Source organism: Misgurnus anguillicaudatus, chromosome 3 (genome assembly GCF_027580225.2).
Source record: "Misgurnus anguillicaudatus chromosome 3, ASM2758022v2, whole genome shotgun sequence".
NCBI lineage: Eukaryota > Metazoa > Chordata > Actinopteri > Cypriniformes > Cobitidae > Misgurnus > Misgurnus anguillicaudatus.
This window is the reverse complement of record NC_073339.2, coordinates 39,207,814-39,234,682: the sequence shown is the minus strand read 5'-3', so window position 1 is coordinate 39,234,682 and position 26,869 is coordinate 39,207,814. Positions and strand designations below refer to the sequence as shown.

At 35.4% G+C, this 26,869-nt stretch overlaps 2 protein-coding genes across 6 annotated transcripts in view; one reads left to right on the top strand and one right to left on the bottom strand.

The window, feature by feature from the left end:
* The window catches only part of iqce (IQ motif containing E), a 22,797-nt gene extending 7,618 nt beyond the window's left edge, over positions 1-15,179 (bottom strand). The window contains exons 1-12 of one of the 2 annotated variants that reach the window (XM_055205869.2): positions 14,655-15,179; positions 14,447-14,491; positions 14,200-14,245; positions 4,930-5,082; positions 4,659-4,778; positions 4,489-4,559; positions 4,082-4,195; positions 3,918-3,968; positions 3,428-3,498; positions 1,616-1,688; positions 421-461; positions 90-259 (exon numbers count right to left, since the gene is read on the bottom strand). In XM_055205869.2, the coding sequence (XP_055061844.2) occupies positions 90-259; positions 421-461; positions 1,616-1,688; positions 3,428-3,498; positions 3,918-3,968; positions 4,082-4,195; positions 4,489-4,559; positions 4,659-4,778; positions 4,930-5,082; positions 14,200-14,245; positions 14,447-14,491; positions 14,655-14,705 (1,006 nt within the window). In that variant the 5' untranslated portion in view covers positions 14,706-15,179. The remainder of the gene's footprint in view (positions 1-89; positions 260-420; positions 462-1,615; positions 1,689-3,427; positions 3,499-3,917; positions 3,969-4,081; positions 4,196-4,488; positions 4,560-4,658; positions 4,779-4,929; positions 5,083-14,199; positions 14,246-14,446; positions 14,492-14,654) is intronic. The other variant, XM_055205870.2, reaches the window with a different exon arrangement.
* Positions 15,090-26,869, top strand: snx8b (sorting nexin 8b). 4 transcript variants are annotated; one of them, XM_073866150.1, is made up of 12 exons: positions 15,090-15,218; positions 17,767-17,869; positions 18,914-19,062; positions 19,664-19,784; positions 19,890-20,026; positions 20,746-20,826; positions 21,075-21,240; positions 21,454-21,578; positions 21,713-21,781; positions 24,625-24,753; positions 25,918-26,064; positions 26,415-26,869. In XM_073866150.1, exons 2-12 carry the CDS (start codon positions 17,782-17,784, stop codon positions 26,550-26,552), a joined length of 1,350 nt encoding a protein of 449 aa, XP_073722251.1. In that variant the 5' UTR covers positions 15,090-15,218; positions 17,767-17,781; the 3' UTR covers positions 26,553-26,869. The 4 variants fall into 4 exon arrangements, with proteins under 4 accessions (XP_073722251.1, XP_073722250.1, XP_073722253.1 ...); XM_073866149.1 differs by having other exon boundaries at positions 25,915-26,064; XM_073866152.1 differs by lacking the exon at positions 17,767-17,869 and having other exon boundaries at positions 15,113-15,218; positions 25,915-26,064.

The window sequence follows — 26,869 nt, the reverse complement described above, 5'->3', positions numbered from 1 at the left end:
GTGAATAACTTATGAGAGCATTTCCATATTTTTAAAACCTATACCTTTAAGTTTGGTTATAATGTGAATTGTAAATGTAATGTAAGTACCTTTGGCCCGGCACACAGGGCTTTCCAGCATGCTGATCTCTTCCCGTGTCATTTCTTGTTTTAGTTCCTGGTTCTCATCCTCCAACTGTTTAACAGTCTTTGTGAGTTTCAGCACTGTTGCACTAAGGGACTTGTTCTTTTGCCTGGCGTCTTTGCTCTCTGCATTATTACTAGAGAGAGAGAGAGAGAGAGACAAAGAGAGTGAGACAGTGAGAGAGAGAGAGAGAGAGAGAGAGAGAGAGAGAGAGAGAGAGAGAGAGAGAGAGAGATTGATTCAAATCACATAAGATCAAGATATATTCTTAATTCTATTCTTAAACAATGTTTGTACCTTTTCTCTGCTAACTCCAACAACACGCGCAACCTTTGAACCTAAACATGAAAATACAGACTTTTATCACTTAAGCTTATCACAAAACATCAGAGTAAATTTAATTAAAGCGACACCATGTAATTTTTCAACCTTCATAATACATTTTCAAGACCCTTGTGATAGTGCATCGACTTTAAATAGGTTGAATGACATGTCTACCATAGCCTGACGGGGTCTGTATCACTTTTACTCGTATTTTAAAACTTAGGGTTTCTGGTAGTAACCAGAGCACTAAAAAAAAACTACAAAATTCGACTGCTTTACGGCATACGTCACTTCCTCCACACAATTTGTTTTTAACATGAATTTTGCTGGAGGCTACTTAAGGAGTGTAGAGAGCAACTTCTATTATGTGACTCTGTGGCACCGTGTTAGTCTCACGGACCTATGACCCGGGTTCAATTCCCCTTTAAGGCAATTTTTTATATATTTGCTGCGTTCCGCTGTCACTCGCGTGACGTATTACAAAGTGGCAGACCTAAACACATCGGTTTACTTGGATTTGGAGCGACAATTTTCACACAAAAGAGAGGAAAAACGAGCGCCATTGCGGAAAATCCTGGTGGCGAGGGAGAGAGAGACGATGCAACAATATTTGTTTGGAAAAAGGCAAGGAAATACTTCTGGTCGTTTCTCAATTGGAAGGCTGCAGCCTCCGGAAGTCAAATATGGAGGCTGAATACGTCATCAAGCCTGGTTTATTAAGGTAAACTGAGCATTACATTCGCAAGTCATAAGCATACTGCAACAATTTACGATTAACTAAGTATAATAGTCAACTTTATACTTGTTAATATTCTGAAATAAGACAGTCTTGATGACGTATGCAGCTTAGAAATACGACATCCGGAGGCTGCAACCTTCAGATTGAGAAATGGCTTCTGCCACGACGAGTTCCTCATCATAAAGTTGTAACATGACTGCGTTTCTCCCTGTTGTCTCAAAATGTTGATCGTTTAGCGTTTCAAATGTTTAGTTTTTAGTTTAGTTTTAAGGTTGGCCAGTTCCTTTCCTTTGCGACAGTGCTGCGGCGCTTGTGGCCTCTAGGGGCGCCAGGCGTGAAAAATACATGTCTAGCACCCCCTAGTGGCCAAAAAGTTCCATGGTGTGCCTTTAAAGGATTTTATGTATAATTAAATGCACTTTAAGTTACCTCTTCATAGTAGGTTTCTACGGTGATCTTCATTTCCTGCATGTTGGTAGTTTTAAGGTCACTCTGAAGTTGACTGTAAAACAATTACAATATTTATCAGTTTAGGTACTGCTAGTCTCAGCCACTGACCGTTGGCTAAACATCTGATGCATATGGCACTATTTTCTGGAAACACTTCAGGAGCTTTGAAAGTCTTTCTCTGATTGGTTGAATTATACAAGAATTGTTAAATTATTAATTTCCTGGAGACCAGTTTGTCATGTTCTTTAACGATCTGCCTGGAAACGACACAAAGCTGAACAGTATGCAAGGTTCGTGGCATAAGGTCTTTAAAAGACTTCCAATATGTTTCCCTTTGTTGTAATGAACTTTAGAGATGCTCGTGAATTAATGATTTACTAATTACTAATGATTTTTAATTAATGACACACTGGTCTGTTACTGTGGAGGAATTTCCTAGTCCCTAAACATGACATGGCACAAAAGGAAACGTGATTGGTTGCTTTACGTGTCAGTCATATGGCCTCTTTGCAGTCCTTGGTCATTCAAAGCTGCCATGGATCCCAGACCTTCAGTATATTGTTGTTGTTTTTTGCAATAAATGACATTTTTAATGACAAATTATATCACTAGCATAACAATTCAATAAAATCTTTACATGCATTTCAGAATGTATTATTTTTCGATACATCTAAATTTTTCTTTAACTTTGACTGTATGCATTTAGACTGGCATAGACTCCATTAGTTCAATTGTGTTATTATATATTAAATGAAAGCAAAAAAATGCCTTTACATAAAAGTGTCTTTACATTTTTATCATGGAAATCCTATGATTATTATAATTTTAACTTTTCTTTACTCTTATTAAAAAAACAATTGTTTAACTCTTTTTTTAAGTTGCCAGCCAGCGGCAGCATTTCTTATGATTTTCACAAAAATGTTATGCCTTCCAGAAAATTTTCTTCTTTAAATATATAAACAAACAATATATCAAATGAAAGAAAATATCTAATTTTGAGCAAAAAGCTGAGATAATTGATCAAAACATACACTGAGTTTTTACTGTTTGACCTAAATGGGTTCCTTCCAGGTTTTATAAGTTGGGTAAGAGCGCCACCTTTTGGATACATGGATTGCCGTAAAAACTTGTCATTGGCAGGGAAGCATTTTCTCTTGATTGACAAGTTAACTCATCAATGGCGGGGAAAGAGTTAAACAAATAAATGTACAGTCAAGCTCAAAATTATTCATACCCTTTGTAAATATGACCAAAGAAGGCTGTGAAAATAAATCTGTATCGTTAATAATTTTGATCTTTACTTTAAAAAATCTACTAAAAACCAACCTTTCATTGGAGAAGAAGAATTTTAAAACTGGGGAAAATCTCATTATGAAATAAATATTTTTCTCTAATACACACTGCTCACAATTAATCATACCCTTTTATTAAATTCATTTTGCAACCTCCTTTTCCCAAGAGAACAGCTCTGAGTCTTCACCTATAATGCCTGATGAGTTGGAGAACACCCGACAAGAGTTTAGAGACATTTTCTTCATGCTCCCCCATTTTAAAATTATTCTTCTCCAATTATTAACGATGCAGATTTATTTTCACAGCCTTCTTTGGTCATAGTTACAAAGGGTATGAATAATTTTGAGCTTGACTGTACATATGAGATTTTTATTGTGATCTCTTTTGTATCCTATTGTATCCATTGTGCATAAGAATGAGTTTTGTTCGTCATTTATACGATACTGATTTACCATAACCTGAATAATAGCATGAATGTATAATGTGAATGAATCAGACCTCAATGCATTCTCCTTCTCTCTGCACTGCTGCTCCAGTCGCATGATTCTGTGTTTCAGTCCATTAATGATCTAGTGTACGAGATGAGTTAAACAAAAGAAAAAGAAGACAATTTTATTTTGCATCACATCATTTTCTCATACGTGACCCTGGACCACAAAACCAGTCATTAGGAGATCTGTTAGGATATGACAATATTTGGCCGAGATACAGCAATTTGAAAATCTGTAATTTGAGAGTGCAAAAAATCAGAATATTGAGAAAATCACCTTTCAATTTGTCCAAATGAAGTCCTTAGCAACTCATATTACCAAAAAGAAGTACATTTTGATACATTTATTGTAAGAAATTTACAAAATAACTTTATGAAACATTTTGGCTATTGCTACAAATATACCTCTGTTACTTATGACTGGTTTTGTAATATATGGTCACATATGAAAAGGTAAAGATATATAGTAGTGCAAAATTATCATAACTGCATACTTACTGATCTATGATCGGTTTTCTTGTCCACTAAGCCCCTGGCATACTCCGGGTCCTATGTTATTAAAGCACAAATGTAAAACATTTTCAAATAGACGCCTTTAGTTTGTGCAAATGATTACATGAACTCATCACTGCTGTGAGATTTGTTGATCATAGGTTCATAACCTTTGCTGGATTCAGCAGCTGTTCGATTTGTCTGTCTTTCTTAACGTTGTCCTCTTCGAGATGTCGCAGTTTGGCCTTTATCTTGTCAGATTCAGCCTTTTGGGCTTGGATGGTCTGAGAGAGACAAACAACTAAAAGTAAAAATCATGCAAAATTCAGAAAAATTTGTGTATATCAAATGTACTTATTGGTATACTCATACTGATAGGAAGGAACACACATACTTCTGATACTACAACAGTATTGAAACCACATCATAAAATTGCATATTGACACCTCATTAGAGAATGGTTGACTTCATTTTCATAAAAAAACGGGATTGTGAGTAAAATCAGTGAAAAAGAGTACACAAATATTCATTTAGAAACATCTAATAGAAATGTTATTGTTAACACAGTAACATATACCTTTTTTAAATCAATTATTTCATCATACATATCCTCCTTCTCTTTGTAGTCTGGAGTCCCTGGAGCATAACCTTATTAAGTAACACAAAAAGAAAAAAAATAACCGCCTTTTACGTGGATAAACATGACATTCAAAATTGCAATACGTCATAAACACACCAGTCACTCACCATTAGATGAGGATCGAGAATATTTTGGCTTTTTCATTCCTAATGCCTCTTTCAAGTATTCAGGTGTGCTGGCCTGTGTGATACTGTAATCCACTCCTTTAGGAGTCTTTGATAAGGCCCCTGAAATTAAAGGCATTTACAGTAAAACTGTATACATGTACAGGTTTAATAGTCTGAGTATTTAGACGTCTTAGTGTAACCACTTGTGATTAATTTGTAAAATGCAGAGTACAGTACAGTTTGAGCCACAATATTAATAAAATGATCAGACCATGTGCATCATTTTGTAAGTGCATCCAGACGTCCCTCGGTGTACCAGTCGGAGAGGTTTCGGATTTATGGAGCTGGGTCTTTATCGCAGTCCTCAAAGATGCTACTTGGTTTCTTTTTGGATGCAGATTTGCACTGTTCAGGTATGGTGACTCTAAAAACACACACAACAAAAAATATTTAAAGGTGCATTGTGTAACTTTTAGAAGGATCTCTTGACAGAAATACAATATAATATACCTAACTATATTATCAGTGGAGAATAAAGAACTTACAATGAACTGTACAAAATCAACCGTTTTATCTACAAACACCGCAGGCCCCTTACGTGGAAGTTGCCATTTTGCATCGCCATGTTTCTACAGTAGCCCTAAATGGACAAACTGTTCTGTAGGGCGTGTTTTGCCACTATGTTGTTTTAGACAATGACGTGTTTGACCTGTGGCAGCTACCGTAACCTCTCTATGTGTTTTAAAAGTGGGGATGAGCTGTGTACTAAAGTGCAAGTTATAGTCGCTTGTAAGGTCTATATCGCAAGTTATTCGTAAGCTGCGCGTAGCCTGACGCACACCCGTTAACGGTACATTCACACGAGACGAAAGCGTTAACGCTTGAAGGAAGGCTTGTCTGAAGAGTGGCCAACAGTCAATCACAGTGGCCCCAACACATGCTCTGGTCTTCCATAAACGTAACTGGCTGGCTCTGCCTTGGTTATTTGCATAAGGCGATCTGATTGGCTGATGCAGCGAGCAACAGCAGTGACGCGGCGCCACCGAAAGATACACAATTCCACTTCACCCATTAAAGTGAATGGGAAGCGTTAACGCGTACGCCCCGTGTTAAGTGTTAAGGCTTTCCATTCACTTTTAATGGGTGACGTCATGCGTCCCCTGAACCGAACATTTCTCAACTTTTCCAGCGGCAACGTGTGTGTCAGCCAATCAGATCGCATGTGTAGCGGCCACTGTGATTGGCTGTTGGCCACGCTTCAGACAAGCCTTCCGTTAAAGCAACACTATGTAGTTTCCATGTAAAAATGACTTAGAGCTCCCCCATGTGGTTGAAAAGCGCAACAGTGCCTGGTATCAGACACTCTTCTGCAGGCAGGGGGAGGGGTGGGGCTGTGCTCTACCCTCCACCGCCACTTTCAGAGTGTGCTTGTAGCAGCTAGGAGGCTGCTCAGGTTGCAGCAACAGTACAATTTGTCCAGTTAAAAGTTGTTCTATCACTGAAATAATTTTAGAGACATTATTTAAAGGTAAAAAAAACTACATAGTGTTGCCTTACGCTTACGCCCCATGTGAATGTACCGTAACAAGCGCGTCCATTCAACGCGGACCGCAAGCGCTGTGATTGATCCACTAGAACCCCTCCTGTCAGGTAATAAAAAATGTGTTGAATTTCTTCATAGGCATTACCGTCTGCGACGGTAAGAACAAAGATATGCCACATTAAGAAGTAAATTAACTCAAAATTGTAACAAAAGTCGCTGTCTATTTAGCTCCATCACTGATGGTATTCTCAAATCATACATAACAAGCTGTGGGTACTGTGGGATTTTAATGTCATATGTTTTATTAATATTGTATTTAGAAGTGTTTTCAATAATCATTATAGTATGCTAAAGTAAAAGATTGTTTGTGTTTGTCTGTGAGAGTGGAAAGCTACCAGCTTGGGTGTGTGTGTAAAACTGCAAGAAGGATTAACTAGGAATTTATGTCTGGAAATTGTCAAAGATAAGAAAGAGACCAGAGTGGGAAAAGTAAACAGAAAACCATGTATTAACTAATACTTTAATATTCACATGATAAAATATGCAATATATTTCTTACTTAATCAGTATTAATCATTGAATAATTGATGTAATAAATGATATGATGTTGTCTTTGATAAATGTGTATTAATCAATGAAATGAAGGTTGCATACAGAATAATCTAATGGGGGGATGGCAGCTCAACTTGGAAGAACAGAATCTCCTGCGCTTGTTCTTTGTGTGTGTGTATTCTTCTCTAACAGATGGTTTTTAATAATGATTAAAGTGTTTGCTTAGAAGTAGTATTGCAGTAAAAGATTTAATATGTGTTTATCTATCTAAAGAAGTTAATGTGTGCCTTATTCATATAACCAATTTTACGAATAATGAAATGATGTCATGATATTGAAATGTGTTTTACATAATAATCACTTTCATCTTACAGCTTATGTTTTTTATGAATGAATGAATGTTGTATTAATGATTTGGTTTTAAGAAAGCATTATTATATTCTATGTGAAGTCAATCATATGTGAAGTGACGGACTGCATGGATCTCAGGGATGAGCGGAGAAAAGTTTGTTTTTTCTTTGTATGTGTGTGTCTATCTCCTGCAGACTAAAACTGGGTGTGGTAATGGAGTCAGATGTACGAGGGGAACGGCCTTTGTGGGTGGAGATTCTAAGAAGAAGATCGACGTCACATACTTTATAAATAACTGTTTTCTCCAAATGCTGGCTGTTAGTCGACTGCCTATTGTGGCCTTGAGACTGCCCAGCGCTGTAAAACTTTTTCATATCTGATCAATAAATAGTTTAATTTTAATACCGTGCCTTTCCTCTAATTATGAACATGCAGATGGACGCCTTAAAGTCCAACAACTGGTGACCCCTGACGTTTTGTGGAGGGAAAGGAGAGAGTGAGCGGAAGGAGGGTTTCACATTGAAGAAACCAGAGTAAGCGAGGATTCCCTTTCAACACAAAAAGAGCGCTCTATTAAAATAAGGTAAGCAGAAGCCTGTTTTATCAAATTCTGCTAATTGGATATACCAAATTACTTGTGTTGATAAGGAGATCCGAACTGAATTACAAATTTATATTTTTATAAATTGATCAGAGTGAAAAACTTTTTGAAATTTTTAATTAAATAAAAGGTTGAGGAGTCCTTTAACACATTAGGTGTTATAAAATACCAACTCAGGTTGTAGCCTGTAAGGGGTGAAAGGCCCGTTGGATGAAAGGTCCAAGAATACTGTTAATGGCGGTGTAAGTTAACAGAATTAATTAAAAAGGTTGAGGATTCCTTTAACACATTAGGTGTTATAAAATACCGACTCAGGTTGTAGCCTGTAAGGGGTGAAAGGCCCGTTGGATGAAAGGTCCAAGAATACTGTTAATGGCGGTGTAAGTTAACAGAATTAATTAAAAAGGTTGAGGATTCCTTTAATACATTAGGTATTATAAAATACCGACTCAGGTTGTATAGCCTGTAGGGGGTGTACAGCAGCCCGTGGATGTAAGGTCCACGAATACTGGAAAGAAGAAGTGACGTCTTAATGTGAATAGTATTGTTGATATATTGTTGTTATTTTTGTGACATTTCTGTGAAAGTTGTATTGTGTTTGTATTGCGGGTGAAACTCCTGAAAACTACTGGTGTATATATCCTTTTGTTAGATAAGAGTGACGTTTTGTGCTTTTTTTGAAATTTTGAATGCTTGTAAATTGTGTGAAAATGGCTAAATAAAAAAAATGTGATGAGTATGGTTGCCTAACAGTGTATGTGCAATGGAAAAAGGGCAAGTAGTTTGGAAAGGGACCAACTGTAAAAGACTTAGAAACAGATTTGAGAATTTGGACGAGATTAGCTCTGGTTGCTGCTGCCATGCAGGCTATTAAATCAAAGAAAAATGGGAAGTTGACAGTTGTGCTGTGAGCAAGTAAAAGGACAAGGAAACACTGAGCCAGTACCCTCAGCCCCACCCATGGCTCCTCCTCAAGTGAAGTCACTATACCCCTCACTGCACACACCTCCTCCTTATGAGGAAAAGTCTGTTTCGATCTCAAAGCAACAACCGGTGTTAATAGTAAACAGTGGTGAACTAGATGCTGAATTTGATGAAATAAAGGCCCTGAAAATAAAAATGGAAAGATTACAACAAACAATTATGACACAGGGAGAGATAATCACAACTCTATTAAGATTACAGAGAAATACAAATGATAGCAACATGGGAAAGAGATCTTGTGTATTACACAGACAGGGCCATAAACAAATCACACAAACAGAACTTGTAGAGGTAGATAAGATTAAGAATAAGCTTTTGAAACTGCAGCTAGAACAGACTAAACAGGCAAACACAAAAAAGAAACAAATGCCCAAGCAGGCCCAACCAACACCAGTAGCTATGACAACTAGTGTCCCGGACAACGTACAATATCCCAATCAGCCCATAGATTCATTTAAAGGCCCACCCTATACAGGAAACCCGTGGGAAGGATATAACCAACAGAGAAGGGGAGGGCCAAGAAGGAGTAGTAGACCAAAACGGGGAGGTTTTGGAGGTTTTGTCAGGAATACATGTTATGTGTGCGGACAAGAAGGTCATTAAGCCAGAAGATGCCCTCAAAATGGGTCACAGCCCCAATATTCCGGTGTAAGGTATCCACTTAACGCACCAAATGCAAGGGGATGGGGTCCCAATAGAGGAGGTGGCGGGCGTGGAAATGGTGGTTTTGCCAGGGAACCACCAGCGCCACACAACCCATCACAACCAGATTTAATGGCGCCTATGAACCCAACATGGGGCCAAAGGGAGTGATGCGGATGAATAAGGGGGCACACAGGAACCCACCATGAAAGGAATGGCTGGACCTCTCATGGACCACTTAGAGCCCTAGTGGATAATGGGCCTAAATAGTACACCTTAAAAAAAAAAAAAAAAAAAAAAAAGTTTCAACAACGGTGGAGATAATGGGTTTCTGGTAAAATTAAAAAGTGACTATCAACAAATCACTACCCTACAAGGTAGCAAACCAGTCTAGTTTGCACACATTTCTGTATTCCTCCAACACACTAGTTAATAATAGAAAGGGACCTAGAAATTACAATGACCTGTCAATGTTGTAATGTGACCCCGGACGGACGGGGCACAAATGAATGGCTAATTAAACTATGGAGAGATAGAGCCTTATGTCTGACCCAGGACCAGAGACTTATGTTATTTTTTATTTTTTTTTATTTTTTTGGGCCTTATGAACAACAACCAATAGATAATAAGGTACGTACCAATATATAAAACGGTGTCTTAGATAAAGTTTACCAAAAATCCTGGCCAGCCGAACCTGAAATTATGTCCATGAGGATGTAAACATGACTGATCTAATCACTGAGGGTGAGCCATATAACTGCATACCATTGACTGAAAAAAAAAAAGCAAACAAATTGAGAGATGGTTTGTTCGCGGTACCACTGACAACTCCCCCACCGGTAATCACGTTATTTATGGATGGCTTTGTTTTAGAGCATCAGATGGTATGCTAAAGGCAGGGTTTGCTGTGGTTGACCAGGTTGAGGGTGATTTTGTGACTAGAGTGAGTGGTAAATTGGAGGGTAAGCAGTCAGCACAGACAGCTGAAATGATAGCTGTTATCAAAGCCTTGCACTACACTGGTGAAGAGAGGGTGATTATTTATAGTGACTATGAATATGTGATTGGTGCAGTATATATGGAACTGCCATATGGCAGATAGGTGGGTTAGAAACCAGGAAAGGCCGGCCTATAATAAATAAATGTTAGCGAAGCCTGACACATAATACAGGCTGTGAAGGTACCTAATGAAGTGGTTGTTGTCAACTGCCTAATAAACCACTTATATCCCCAACCATGGTTTCCCAAGACAAAGTTAGATCTGACAAACTGACAAACACGCACTGGAATTGACATATAGTTTCGGGGCTGCTCATCGCCCCAATGACAGAGCAAAGCTGACATAATGAACCTGACCTTGACATTAAAACTTGACTTGACAAAATCTGTGCACAGACAAAAATAACATGGCTTGAGATATTACCTATTGCATTAATGTCTATTCGCTCTTCTGTTAACAGGATTTCTGGTTTCACATCCTTTGAATTGCTTACAGGTCGACAGTTTCCAGGCCCACGGAACGCCTTGGTGTAGGATCCAATCCTGCCACTAACTAATGATGTTTATTTCTACAAACTAACTGCTATGATTAAACATTTTTCCTGCCAGGCTACACGACACCGGGACAACGACCAAGCTGTTACAAATGATGATTGAGTGAAAGTGAAGGTGTTCAGACGGTGCTGGGCCGAACCGAGACGGTCCAGGCCACCGAGAGTAAAAGCAAAAACCTAACATTGTGTTCAGCTACAGGGCAAAGGCGACACTTGGTTCCATCTCTTTTCTTGTGTTAAATGTGATTATCCCAGCAGGTCTCTTACAGAAACCGGTGTGGACCTGAGGACTCAGGTCCAAGAGAGGGAGAGTGTTGAAAGTGAAAGTGAATCAGCTGGAATACAGAGAGAACAAACAGGAAGTGAAAAATCAGGGGTAACACTCACACAACACCAACAACAAAGTCAACAAATACTCTGTAAAATTGTGCATAAAAAAGGTGACATTTTTTCCTAGCCCAGCAACAGAACCTTTAGCACACTGCATAGATTGGGCCTACGGAGCAGGTATAGCCGTACAATTCAAAGCGAAGTACGGTACACAAAAGGTTGTAAGACAGAACAAACACACAGGTGAATGTGCAGTTACCCATGAGGACGACGGCAGATTGATTTTTCATTTAATAACAAAACAAAATTGTACTGATTTACCAACATATGAGAATTTTACCAACAGCTGGGGTGTGGGTTAGATAAATTGGACTTCCATAAGGTGGTGGAAATCCTGACAGAAGTGTTCAGGGACCTGAACATTACAATTACTGTTTATTTATTATAACCTGGGTAGCTATATATCATATTGACCTTTGAATTTCTTAAGTTTCTTATATAATCTTACATTTCAATGTTTCCTTTTGAATCTAATTTTTAAGTTTCTTATACAAATCTACAGTATTAATTTTACATTTCATTTTTTTTTTTTTTTGAATTTATGATTGTTTTTTGAGTATTTGCCAATAGGCATAAGTGTATTTTTCCACAGAGATGAAGCTATATGGAGATTGGAAGGTTCTGTGGGCCCTAGGGGTTATGACTGCAATTATAATTACCATAATATTTAGCATAAACAATGAAGGTAATCTGAAAATTGACAAAAGGTCCAAAACTACATCACAAGATTAGTGTGTAAAGAGATATGGGGGAATTGAATTAAATTACACAAAAAATTCAACGACGTCATACACCTTTGATTTATGCAGTATGATAGATTGTGGAGGGCAATAGTAACCTCCATAGTAGTGTCCATTGGTCTATTAGTGGCTATCCTGGTGACCTGTGGATGTTGTTGCATTCCCTGTCTTAGATCCCTGTGCAACAGATTAATAGTGTCAGCAATAGAGAAAAAAGAGAATAATCCGCCCCCATATAGCATGCCCCTATTAGGCCTACAGAACCTAGAGAATGATGAGGAGGAACAAGTGTGACCTCTTTCAGAGGTCAAGAGAGGGAATTGTGGGATTTTAATGTCATATGTTTTATTAATATTGTATTTAGAAGTGTTTTCAATAATCATTATAGTATGCTAAAGTAAAAGATTGTTTGTGTTTGTCTGTGAGAGTGGAAAGCTACCAGCTTGGGTGTGTGTGTAAAACTGCAAGAAGGATTAACTAGGAATTTATGTCTGGAAATTGTCAAAGATAAGAAAGAGACCAGAGTGGGAAAAGTAAACAGATAACCATGTATTAACCAATACTTTAATATTCACATGATAAAATATGCAATATATTTCTTACTTAATCAGTATTAATCATTGAATAATTGATGTAATAAATGATATGATGTTGTCTTTGATAAATGTGTATTAATCAATGAAATGAAGGTTGCATACAAAATAATCTAATGGGGGGATGGCAGCTCAACTTGGAAGAACAGAATCTCCTGCGCTTGTTCTTTGTGTGTGTGTATTCTTCTCTAACAGATGGTTTTTAATAATGATTAAAGTGTTTGCTTAGAAGTAGTATTGCAGTAAAAGATTTAATATGTGTTTATCTATCTAAAGAAGTTAATGTGTGCCTTATTCATATAACCAATTTTACGAATAATGAAATGATGTCATGATATTGAAATGTGTTTTACATAATAATCACTTTCATCTTACAGCTTATGTTTTTTATGAATGAATGAATGTTGTATTAATGATTTGGTTTTAAGAAAGCATTATTATATTCTATGTGAAGTCAATCATATGTGAAGTGACGGACTGCATGGATCTCAGGGATGAGCGGAGAAAAGTTTGTTTTTTCTTTGTATGTGTGTGTCTATCTCCTGCAGACTAAAACTGGGTGTGGTAATGGAGTCAGATGTACGAGGGGAACGGCCTTTGTGGGTGGAGATTCTAAGAAGAAGATCGACGTCACATACTTTATAAATAACTGTTTTCTCCAAATGCTGGCTGTTAGTCGACTGCCTATTGTGGCCTTGAGACTGCCCAGCGCTGTAAAACTTTTTCATATCTGATCAATAAATAGTTTAATTTTAATACCGTGCCTTTCCTCTAATTATGAACATGCAGATGGACGCCTTAAAGTCCAACAGTACACGCGTGGATACTGCCTACCAGCGGTCTAAATGAGTGTTTGCACGTAAATGCGGATGACGACGCAAAAGTATATGAAAACCGACGCATAGCGTACGCCGTCGCAGCTACGCTGTAGGGCCTACGCCTTAAGCCAACATGATCTCACAAAGTTCCGTGGGATAGACACGGAATGTTTTGCTCATTTTGCCGTGGCGTTCTCACGGATCTCCGCATTTTTCCGTGGCCCTGCTGCGGACTGTCTTTTTCCGTGGCATTCTCACGGATTGGTTACTCAACTGCTTTTTCCTATCTTCAAACTATTTTTGCTTCGGTTTAGGGTTAGATTTGGTGTTTGCGTTAGTATGTCACTTTAACTATTGGTTTATACTTTTTTTTTGCTGATTTATTCTTTTATATTTTCTAAACTTTAAACAATTGTCACCTGGCGTTGGGGTTAGAGTTGGGTTTGGGTAGGGATGTCATTTTATGTAAATCTAACCCTAAACCGAAGCGAAAATGGTAAGAAAATAGGAAAAAGCAGTTGAGTAACCAATCCATGAGAATGCCACAGAAAAAGACAGTCCGTGAGAATGCCACGGAAAAATTAGCACAAAATTCCGTGACTATGCCACGGAAATTCGTGAGATCAGGTTGCTTAAGCCATTGGTTGCAATTCACAGTCTCACCACTAGATGCTGTAAAAATCTACACAGGGACTTGGTTTTATTCAATTTGTAGCATGCTGAGAAAATATTTCAAAATAAGATCACAGTACAATAAGACACTAGCTCACTTACTTGGGGATGGAGGTGGTCTACCAGACACTTTCTTTTTTCTTGATTTCTGAGAAAAACATCAAACAACCAGACACTTCAGTTCACAGATTGTTTACTTGTACTTGTTTTTCTGGCACAACAAAATCAAATCATTTGAGTGAATTAATTAATCTCCATCAGAACAAATAGGTTAAACACCTAAACATGTATGATGAGGTAATATATTGAATTAAAAACTTTAAGACCTTTGTCACCTATCCCATCCCACCTTTTCAGTATCAGACACATTGCTGCTACACTGAATGTCCTCTGCCTTTTAAACAAAACAAATGCAATAACATTAACCTGAAATATTACCACTATCCTTTGTAGAAAACACAATTTTACAGTAACGTTAGATACGATTATGTACAGTGATGATACAGTTAAACCATGGTGCTTTTAGTATAGCACACTTGAAATTTTAGTGTACTTACAAGGTCCTCTATCTCCTCTTCAGTGACAAGTTCACCAGCTTCTAAAGACATTACAGCCTATTGACTATTTTATGTTGTTGTTATTACCTACTACAGTGCGTATCATCAACAGCAGAATCATACTCCTTTCTCATATAAGCTAAAGAGGTAGAGTATGTATGAGTATAATTAATATTATCCAGCAGAAAATCGTTTTGTATATATTTTATGTATCCTGAAATAAAAACCATAAAAGACTGAAATGTGAAGAGGGTATGAAGAAGTTCCCAAGATGCAGCTGTTTCTTGACGACGTTAAGAAAAGCCACAAACGCAGGTCGATATTATGCTATAAAGCTTCACAGTTTACACGACAATAAAGCGCAACGTCGTTTCTTGTCTTTCTTCGCTGTACGGACGTAATGCGCATTATTGTTGTCTAGCAACAGAAAATGTTTTAACATGACAATCAGACAGCACTTTAAAGGCGTTCGGGTGCGTCAGCACTGCGCAACACTCGCGCATAAAGAGATTTCGGCTGCGTCTGAAAGCTGTAAAATGCTGCCTTCGTAGGACGCATACCCAGGTAGGACGGCATGAAGGCACGTCTGAATGCATGTTTGGCTTACTTTTGACATATTAATCTGATGGAATATCTAACTTACAGTAAGTGAAGAAGTCTATTGATTATTGAGAACAATTTTACAGTGTATTATATATGATTGAGAGCTATTATGGCTTATATTTGTTTTATATTGGCTGTTAACCCTTTAACTGTCACCCCCACTCTTGAGTGTGGAGGTAAATGTGCACCTTCAAATTAATATAACTCAGGCATTATTTGGTCTAGAAGCAATATCGTGGTCTCTTTTTTAAGTTTTTCAGTTAAGTGTTTGGAGTTGTGAATATTAATACATTTTTGCAATTTAAATGTATTAAAAAAAATAAAAATAATGCAATAAAGTATGTATTTTATGTATATATAAAAAAACATAAAAATGAAAGCCACAAGTTTCAACTTGTTCTGTTCTATGTGTTAAAATCACATAAAAATGAGGTTTCTGTCACACTTTTAGTGGTTTTACCAACCACAGACACTAGGTTTCAACGGTTTGTTGCCTAATCTTGTCACAAATTAATAAATTACTGTCACTGCATTATTAATAATGCAAAAAGGTTTTGAAATATGAAAACTACATACTTAGAGCTTTCCAATTATATATAGGTTGTCAAGATTTTTTAATATTTATATATTTATTTTGATTACAATTATGAATATGTAAGGAATAATTGACGACGGGCCATTGAATTATAAGAAAATAATGCACACCCAAAGTGCAATGCGACACGACGCGAAGCGGAGTTACACCGCGGGTGTGCATTATTTTCAAATAATTCAAAGGACCGGAGTCAATTATTCCTCTTATACCACGGTTACCACAAACATTGAACTGGTGCCTATTTTTAAGACATTTAACAAGTTAGGTGTGCGGTTATCAGAAATTAATGCTTACCCACGGAACATTTCTCAGCCAATCAGAATACAGCATTCAACAGACCCGTGGTATAAATAGTAATTAATATGTATCCCGCTGGGTTTAGTGACATTTAACATTTATAGGATATTAGTGTTATAAATATAATCATTCATATATACTCCTATTGGGTCAGTGACTTCAAACACTATAATTTTTATCCTCTAATGGCCTTGAAATATGAAAACTACATTCTTAGAGCTTTCCAACAATATATAGTTTTTAAAGATTATGTCACGTTTATAGGATTTTAGTGTTATAAAAATAAATAATCATTTATAAAAATTCCTATGGGGTCAGTGACTTCAAACTAAATGACTACCACTATCAAATTTTTTCCTTAAAGGAACAGTATGTAAGAAATGTATATCAATTAATCATAAAACGGCCCTGATATGTCACTAGACATTAAGAAATCATTTTCATTTCAAATACTTATAACACTGACAACAGTGGTATGGCCAGGATATTGTCATTTAAAAAGTGGAGTTGCAGCCCTCAACTGATGTTTATGTTGTCATTTTGTGTACTGGCCACCAGTTGTGTGATTGCAGTACCAGTTTTAGCCACAAGGTTTGTGATTGCAATACCAGTTTTGGCCACAATCCTACATACTGTTCCTTTAAATTGCCTTGCAATAAGAAAACTACATTCGGAAAAAAGTAGCAAGTTATTTAAACAAACTTTTTGTCTAGTATATAAATATAACATGTACAATATAAAAGCATGCTGACTGTTATTAATTTAATACAAATCTGTCACTTATGTAATTTTACTTGTAAAAATGTAAACATCTACCTACCATATACTAAATTCTAGTAGTATACTATATATAATGTATATAATGTATTGCTTTGGAAAGAAAAACACATTTTATGACCACTAAAATTAAATCTGTGTGAATTTGGATTAAAGTGTCGGCTAAATGCATATATGTAAATAATGTTGCCCACTTTATCAAATTATTTATCAAAAAAGTGCTAAAAAAGTTGTATTGCTGCAGTGACAGGCTGGTTATTTAATGCTTCAAAAACATTACTGTGCTAATCTTAATCTTTCTGCACTACTAATTGAAATGTAATAGTACTGGGAGGAAGCTACAGTGAGTATGACCTTGTATTGGTCCCATCACATTAGTCACACGTGATGATGGACATCTCATGGATGGATTTGGATTTTAATACATCTGCATTACAGATGTTTTAAAATCCACCTTAAAACATGATTAAAATAGGTATCTATCTATTCTCTAAATGATATTGTAACTGTTAGAAGTGATATGAGTGATTTGACCTGAATTACCCTCTGACTTTAATTTTCATGCAGCTCTGTTGCAAAGCCTTTAAAGTCTGTACAAATACCCTAAATCTTTGCCTGGACACTCTCATTATTTTAAACCAGTTACATAAGCTTTAATTCCCGCTTGTCTCCTAAGGGACTGTGATGTTTTTAAAGAGGGTCTATCCTCTTAAAGTGATTAATGGCAATGTGTGTGTGTGTGTGTGTGTGTGTGTGTTGAGAGATGCAAAGAGGAGGGAGGAGAGAGAGAGAGCGAGCGAGCAAGCAGGGATTGTTATCTGATCTGTTGATGTTGTCCAGCTAACGGCAGGTATTATGAATGAAGAGGGCAGTCAAGGTGTGAGCAAAGGTCTCTTGGGGACTAGAAAGCAAAGCCAACATATCGTACACATCAGTATTTCAGGTAAGTAAACAGGAGACCATTTTTAAATAGTAAACTTGTTTTTAATGGACTATCTGCTACACAATTTGTGCAATAAGTTACTTAAGTGAGGAAGTACGGTGTTACTATATATGATTGAGATTGCTTATATTGTTTTGTATTGGCTCTAAACAGATCAGATGCTTTTGTATATTGTGCATGATATACTAGGCAAAACTAAATATTTTTTTCTCTCACTGGAATAGTTATGGCTCTGAATGCGAATTGTTATTGTATTGACCGATTTTTCTTTTACAAACCAGCATATTTTATTGTCAGTGTTATACCTGAGTAAATCAAAACTTTAGCATCACCTGAAATCACCCACTGCCCTATTGACAAGGTAACAAATTAGGATACTCGACTAGAGCTTAAAGTTTCCATATGGCGTGTTTTATTCACATTTTATCTACACGTAAGCCCACATGCATACACGCTGGGAAAAAATGCAGCAAAGTTTAAACAACTTAATTATGCAAGTCAATTCAACCTACTTTTTTAAGCTTTGACTTCTGATCAGTTGACATAACTTAATTTGTTAATATAAAAATATATGTTATTTTATATGATTTTGCACATTTTAATAAACACAACAACTAAGCCTTTTTAAGGATGCTAAATGCTAAATCACAAACTCAGTATGAAAAGTGTGTATGCATTTAAATGTACAGCTTATCAGCTTATACAAAACTAACATATAGTAATAAACCATTGTTTACTCAAAAAGACAATTTGGATACTTGATTTAAGCATAGCTTATATGATCAGAAATAGGTCACTTTGTTCTACAAAAGATTAAAATGCTTTCCTTAAACCATATTAAATCCGTAACAACATCTCCATTATGTTTTTTTCAAGAGCATTATATAACACAAAATGGATATTGAATTTGCAGTTATTTAACCAAATGATTTAAAATGTGATTGCACAAATCACAGAACTGTATTAAATTATACAGATCTGTATAGATGTTCATGAATACAACATGTCTTCACCTATTTGATATCTGTACTGTACATTCATCAGGTGCGACAGAGATGCATATGGGTCAACAAAACCCTTTGGTGGACGGTCTGTCCTTAAAAGAACTGGGTGATAGCGTGCTGGTGGAGATAGAGGAACAGAGGAAAAAAATGTCCTTTCTTAAACACGTGGAGTATCGTATTATCAGCAAGGTAAATACAGTTTTTCTACTGTAAAAAAAAATTTGTTTAAAAATCTCACAAGCCACGAAAAGGCCTTTAAAGGAATAGATCAACCAAAAATGAAAAATATGTCATCATTTTCTCATCCTCATGTTGTTACAAACCTGTATAAATTTCACAAAACACAAAAGAAGATATTTGATTGGAAGCAGGAAACCAAAGCACCATTGACTTCTATAGGAAAATATACCGTGAAAGTCAATGGTGCTCAAAAATGGTTTGGTTACAAACATCGCTCAAAAAAATGAAATTTCTGTTCAGCAAAACAAAGAAATTAATACAGGTTTGTAACAACATGAGGGTGACTTAATTATGACAAAATTGCCGTTTTTGGGTGGACTATCCCTTTAAGGAAGCCCTTAATAATTATAAAGCTTTTGTTATAAAAATCATAAAACCATTATGTTTACATGTATTTTTTAGTTACATATACATTTTATTATAAAATTTAAGGTAATTCATACTTTTTATTTCTAAAACATAATTTTTTTTGTATTGTCCAATAAAATTAAATGCATTTTTAACAAAGATTAATATACATTAAAATAAAAAAATTCAATTTTGTACATAGTGTTTTCAGGTACCAGTTCACCGCAGGTACAGTGATTTCGAGCTGTTCCACAGTTTATTACTGCAGAAGTTTATCTACAGGATGGTCCCACCTCTGCCTCCAAAACGTATCCTTAAAGGCGGTGAGATTTGAACAAGTTGTCTAAAAAACCAGCATGTTTTTAAAGCAGTATATATAAAGCTGTTATGTTATATAACTAACACTCTTCTTTTCTCATTACTTTCAGTTTTAAACTCAATATCAGATCGAGAGTTTAATGACAGCCGTCGTCGGGGTTTACAAAGGTTTATGACCTTAGTGATCAGACATCCAGTTCTAGCAGGAGATGAGCTGGTCAACATCTTTCTGTCTGAGAGCAGTGGGGTAGGTGCTGACAACTACATGAAAATAACTTAAAAATAATAAAAAAAAAAACTTTTTTCTTCGGAAGTCAACAGTTATTTTTGGAACCATTAATCAAATTGTTTTTTCTACGGCACCATGTAGCAACTTTATTTTTCAGAGCATGTGTTATATACCAGGGGTTAACTGAAAGTGTTAAAGACGGGGTGCATGCTTTTTGAAAAACACTTTGGAAAAGGTAGTCGGGCCGAATACTGTCTATAAAAAGAAGGTCCAGATTCTTTTAGGGTAGGGGCGTGTTTGTTTAGGTGATTTCAAATGTCAACATTGGCTTTCAGAGATCATGCACCCCGCCTTTAATACAGCTTTACTATTAGAAGAGGAAAATATCAAATGTAAAATTATATAAAATAAATAAATTTGTGTTTTATATATAAATGTAGATTTTAGTTTTATGTATAATTTTAGATGTAAAATTATATTGATTCGATATTTTCCTCTTCTAATCGCACTGCAAACAGTTTTCACTCTGTTTTCCGTTTTATGGTCATATTACACTTGATATAATCATAAAAAAAGATTTTTGTCATGTTTTCAAGGGGCTAAGCACCCCATCCCATCTGACCCTAGCAAATGCCCCTGGTTTAAAATACAGTGTATTAGTTGAAATACGGGGAATTTCAAGAATATAATTAATTTGATATTGGGAATATTAATTTTGTAAACAACCTATGTTTCAGGATGTTCAACACAAGCTGCGTGAAGCGTTCAAAAAGTCAGGCGATGAGTTCCTGTCTTCACAAATGGCGTTGCATGGCAAGGTGGGCAAAAGCTGACATATTGACCTTTGGAAAATGTTTAAATTAAATTTGAACATACTTAATAAGTGTTCCTGTATAGCTCAACTGGTAGAGCATTATGTTAACAATGCAAAAGATCCCAAGGGAACACAATATAAATGCTTAAATGCATTGTTTGTCGCTTTGAAAAAGTCTTTGTCAAATGCATAAAAGGAAACCAAAAATTGATTTTATTAATAAAATAATATTAAGAAAAGGTCTTTTTATAGGTGTATCTACCGGAGGATATACACAGGCAGGCTGCCACCAATCGAGAGGTCATTGTAAACATCCACAGCAGTTTCCATAAACTCAGAGATGTAGCTGAGCGGATGGCACAGCGATCACGGGAGAACTCCACAGACCTGCTTATGTTTGGCAAAGACTTAAGTGAACATTTCAGACACATCCATATCAAATGGTTTCATCCTTTAATCATGGTGAAACATGCTTTCAGATTTGACTTACTTACTGTATAAAGGTTTACTTATAAAGGTAAATACATATATTTATGGTCGCATAATATTTCCCATAAGCAATAATGAAGTGGTATGTAATATGAAATATAAGATTATCTTAAAGGTATTCTTAAATTTTTTCATAGTGAACTTGGATCAGACACATCAGACCTGCCCGCCAGCGCTGTCCTGGGGAAAGCATGGTTAACACAGAGGAAATCACTCGTGGAGCTGTCTGGAGAATTTGGCCTTCTTGCAGACAAAGCAGCACATCAGGTATTAAGCTGCATTAGTCATAAATGCACTTCGATGCTATCAAACCTACACCAATCCGACGGCCTCAACAGTTTCTGATGAGAGTACAGTCATTTATTGATGAACAGAAATTAAACTCTGCTGTTGCACATCAGGGCAGCAGAGAGGAAGATGAAGTGGTGGAGAAACTGAACCTTCTTCTTGAACAGCTGCAGTCATACAAGGTAGGTATTTTATTACACCCACTTTAACCCTGGAGAACCCAAGAACCCTTCTCTTAGCATTAATTAACATTGGCCAAATTTGACAGATTTTTAGCTGGTTCAAAACTGGGCTAGATTGTTGATCAGTCTGATTACCAGTAGGTGGCGCCACGGTCACATTTGTAGACCAGTGACTACCAATCGGTGGCCTCGTGGTGCAAAAATAAATTACAATGGAAAATTACTTATTTACAAGATTTTTAACAAATTTACAAGATTTTTAACAAATTTACAAGATTTTTTAACAAATTTACAAGATTATTTAACAAATCTACAAGTGTTTAAACAAATCTACAAGTGTTTAAATAAATCTACAAGTGTTTAAACAAATCTACAAGTGTTTAAACAAATCTACAAGTGTTCAAACAAGTTTACAATGAGTGAACAAATTTACAAGTTTTAAATGAAATTTACAAGTTTTTTAAAAATGTAAAATTTTTTTTTTTTACAAATTTACAAAGTGTTTAAACAAATTTACAAGTTTTAAAACAAATTTACGTTTTTTACGGAAAGGGTAGGTACGATAGCCGGAAGTAAGTAGGTTTTGTTAAACAACGCCAGTTGCTATTTGTTGTTGCTAGCTAGTTTAAGAAAGTACTTACTAGTTGCTGAAGTAGTTGCTATTTCGCCATCATCTGGGGCCGAACTTGAGGCCATTTTACCGCCGTCAGGCAGAAATGTTAGGCATTTTCCACATTTGTGACAGAAACGGCTACGGTTGATGGGGGTCCCGGTGCCGCAGTAGGGGCAGAACATGGTACAACAATGAACGCTGCTGTTCGAAAAAGAAAAAAACGGCCATTTCCTGTAGCCACTACTTCCGGCTATTCTTCTTCTTCTTCTGAAATTTTATGGCGGTTGGCAAACCAGCTTATGGTGCATTACCGCCACCTACTAAACTGGAGTGTGGAGCACTTCCGGCTATTGTACCTACCCTCTCCGTAAAAAACGTAAATTTGTTTTAAAACTTGTAAATTTGTTCACTCATTGTAATTTTTTTTTATTGTATATTTGTTTTAAAACTTGTAAATTTGTTCACTCGTTGTCATTTTTTTTAATTGTATATTTGTTTTATAACTTGTAAATTTGTTTACTCATTGTAAATTTGTTAAAAAAACTTGTAAATTTATTCACTCATTGTAAATTTGTTTAAATACTTGTAAATTTGTTAAAAACTTGTAAATATGTTCACTTATTGTAAATTTGTTGAAAAACTTTTTTACATTTGTTTAAAAAACTTGTAAATTTGTTAAAAAAACTTGTAAATTTGTTTTTAATCTTGTAAATAAAATTGCACCTCGAGGCCACCGTAGTTTCAAGACATAGTTGGGTGAAATAGGGACAAACCCAACTGTTGTGTTAAGCTAACCAAACAATTTTGACCCAACCTTTGACCGAAACAACCCAGCATTTTTTTATTGTACTCCTGATGTATTTAAAGGCAAATAAATGAAAAAATAAATGAACATTTATTTGAAAATGCATGAAAAATATGAAATTTAATTTAAAAATGTATAAAAATTAAATGAAAATTTATTTGAAAATTTATGAAATTTTATTTGAAAATTGATAAGATAATGGAAATTTATTTAAAATTGTATACAAATTTATTTGAAATTTGATGAAAACAAATGAAAATGTATGAAAATAAAACATATATTCAAATATATTTATTTGAAAATGTATTTGAAAATGTATAAAAATAAATGAAAATGTATGAAAATTTACTTGAAAATAAATAAACATTTATGAAAATAAATGAACATTTATTTAAACATTTATGAAACTAAATGAAAATGTATTTGAAAATTTGTGAAAATAAATGAAAATTTATTTGAAAATTTATGAAAATATATAAAATTTATTTGAAAATGTATGAAAATTTATTTGAAAATTGATAAAAACAAATGAAAATTATGAAAATGTACTTGAAAATAAATACATTTATTTAAACATTTATGAAACTAAATGAAAATGTATTTGAAAATGTATGAAAATAAATTAAAATTTATTTGAACATTTATGTAAAATAAAATGAAATTTATTTGAAAATTTATGAAAATAAGTTAAAATTTATTTAAAATTTATGATTTTTTTAAAATGTATGAACATTTATTTGAAAATTTATGAAAATTTATTTTAAAATGTATGAAAATAAATGTATTGCATAAGGGCAATTGATATTTATTGCCATTGATAAAACCTTGGTTTTACTACTGTTACTGCCAGGATTGGTTGGACAGATCCCAAGTGCCGACAGTTCAGGGATAACAAGAAACACTATATTTACAGGGGCGAAACAAGGAAAACAAAACCCACAAGGGGGCAAACAACATAAACAAGATTACCAAAACACTAAACAGACTACACTTTAACAATAGTTATTAACAATAAACTAGATAAGACTACACTTGACTAGATATAAATTCACTACATACAAGAAAAGTACAAAACGAACGAGCACAGGACAGTAAACACAAGGGCAAACTAAATAAGGGAGCAAATCAAGAGGGCAACAGGTGACCTGACAGGATCCTGAAGTAACCATATTTATTCTTTGTTTTTATAGCAAATGCTTTGTTTTTTTTTGTTTTTTGTTAATTTGCGTAAGGGACCAAAGACATCAAGAACTTACCTCAATTTGTGTCAAAAAGTAGCATTTAATAAGGTTTAAATGCAGTTTGAAAGGATGATCAAGTTATTTAAAGTTCTTTGTTGAAACTGCAAACTGATTTTACTCTAATAACAAGCAGCCATAAGCACATATTCTGAATAAAGATAAATGTGCTTATCTGTGTGCATAGGAACTGTGTGATCGCCATGATAACGGTGTGTTACTGGAACATCAAAGGGCCTTTGAAAGACGCAGCAGTGTGGTCAAACACCTCAAGAACCAGAACAGCATTGAGCAGCCAGAGTCTCGACTCACACAGGTAACACACACACACACACATAGCACACAACAACTTACACTTAACTAACACTTAGAGAATCAATACATAGGAGACTGGTCAGTTTCTATATTGTTGTTTATACATTACTTCAATGAATAACATTAAAGGCAGGGTCCATGATCTCTGAAAGCCAATGTTGACATTTGAAATCACCTAAACAAATACGCCCCTTCCCCAATAGAATCTGGACCTTCTTTTGATAGACCCAGCCCACACATACGCAACCCAGGCAATGATGTCGTTTAGTAGACAGGCACCTTACTGCTGATTGGCTACAAGTGTGTTTTCGCAGTCGGCCCGACTCCCTTTTCCAAAGCATTTTCCAGAAATCGTGCACTCCGCCTTTAATTGCTCAAATAAATGTATGGGTCAAATATTTTAAAGTTTAGTTATTAAAACATTATAGTTGTACCGTGGGATATTTGATGTGTAATTATAATTTTATACTATAGTATTTAAATGGCATCCAAATAAAAAAATACATATGTGCATGTATTCCCCCAAAAAATCCAGGGGTGAGTGGGGCACAAACTTAAGCAGGGTTCATTGTTACACGGCTACTTTACATATTTATACAGAGCCAAGCAATCTGTGATTTTGGTCTTTTTCTCTTACTGTCAGAAGATGATCTCCTGTAAATTAGTGAAAAGTTTTGATGTGTTTTCGTTAAGATATTTAAACAAAGACATGGAAGTAAATTTGAAGAGTTTCGTTGCAAAACGAGATAACCACCGTTTTGTTAATTGTTCAGAAATCACGTTTTTTGGTTGTACATTCCAATTAATATCAATTCAACTGCAGTTGGTTTGTTTTTAATTAAAACTTCATAACTTAAAAAATACAGGTAAGTAGCACCATAAAACAAAATAATAACATGATAACATAATAATAAACATGTTTTGACAAAAATGTTAAAAAATGGATTTATCTCGTTTTGCAATGAAACTCTTCATTTCTTCATCTTAAGTTTTTTTCTTTGATTTCTGAGTTGGGTGTGTAGTCACCAAATCCAACCGTATATGATTCGAACCTTGTTATCAAAACATAACACCATTATGTCAATGGTAGCATAATCCTTTTATTATAACTACAGTATGGGCTATAAAGAAAAATGTGATTAGTAATTAACTTCCTATACAGCAGGAAAACACAATTATTACTATGGAGATGAGGAGCTATTTCTCCCTTCTGTGTCTACATCAAGAAACTCAGCTGGTCTTCACCCATTTGCCCCTTGTGACTAACATACTGGGGGCATTCGTCCATTCCCAAATACAAGGACACAAAGAGGTGCAGTTACACTTACACAGACTTTGGAGCATCAAATATTGATATCAATCATCGTTTTCACATAAATTTCAATCTTTGGCATGACCTTACTCAGTCAATATTAAAGATACCAAGGTAATATTTTGACAGAATGATTTTTACATTATATAGGATGATTTTATGTAGAAAACGAGCCGCCACTGCTGGAAAGCTAATTTTTCAGTTCTTATTGTCACTTTTGTCTCATGTTATCTTGTGTCACTATCAATACACTTTTGTTGTATTAAAACTTGGAACATTGGATATTATAAACAGAATGGTAATGGTATTTCAATACCATGTTGATTAACTACTCTCTTTATTGTTCATAGATGGGTGACGTATGGGGTGACCTTCATCCAAAACTGAAGTCTCTGTTTGATAGCGCTAATGAAGCCTCATCTCACTCCTCTACAGAACTGAAGACATGTGCCGTCATTGCCCCCAATGTAACCAGAAAAACTCTGTGACTCGTGTGACTATCTGAGATCACTGTGAATCTGGTCATTTTGTGTTTTTCTTTACCACTTTCTAATGTATTTAATTTTCTTAAACTTTTCTAAATATGTAGTGATCCCTAAAAGTATTCGGATATATATGTGGTACATAAATGTTATATTTTATTACATTAAAATATGCCATTTTTGTTTCTCACTCAAAATGTTTCTGCTTAGGCGTGCATGCATAGAGTGCTTATTTCCCATTTCATTTTCTTGTACAATTTTTCACTTGATCTGATGCAATTACCAATTCAGATTCAAATAAACCTATATCTACATCTCAACAA

What these genes read in the sequence shown, in the direction of transcription:
- snx8b (XM_073866149.1), top strand. Translation starts at nt 17,782, where the DNA reads ATGAATGAAGAGGGCAGTCAAGGTGTGAGCAAAGGTCTCTTGGGGACT. An exon ending in CGTACACATCAGTATTTCAG is followed by an intron (nt 17,870 to 18,913) that starts GTAAGTAAACAG and finishes TACATTCATCAG; the next exon opens with GTGCGACAGAGATGCATATG. An exon ending in AGTATCGTATTATCAGCAAG is followed by an intron (nt 19,063 to 19,663) that starts GTAAATACAGTT and finishes TTTTGTACATAG; the next exon opens with TGTTTTCAGGTACCAGTTCA.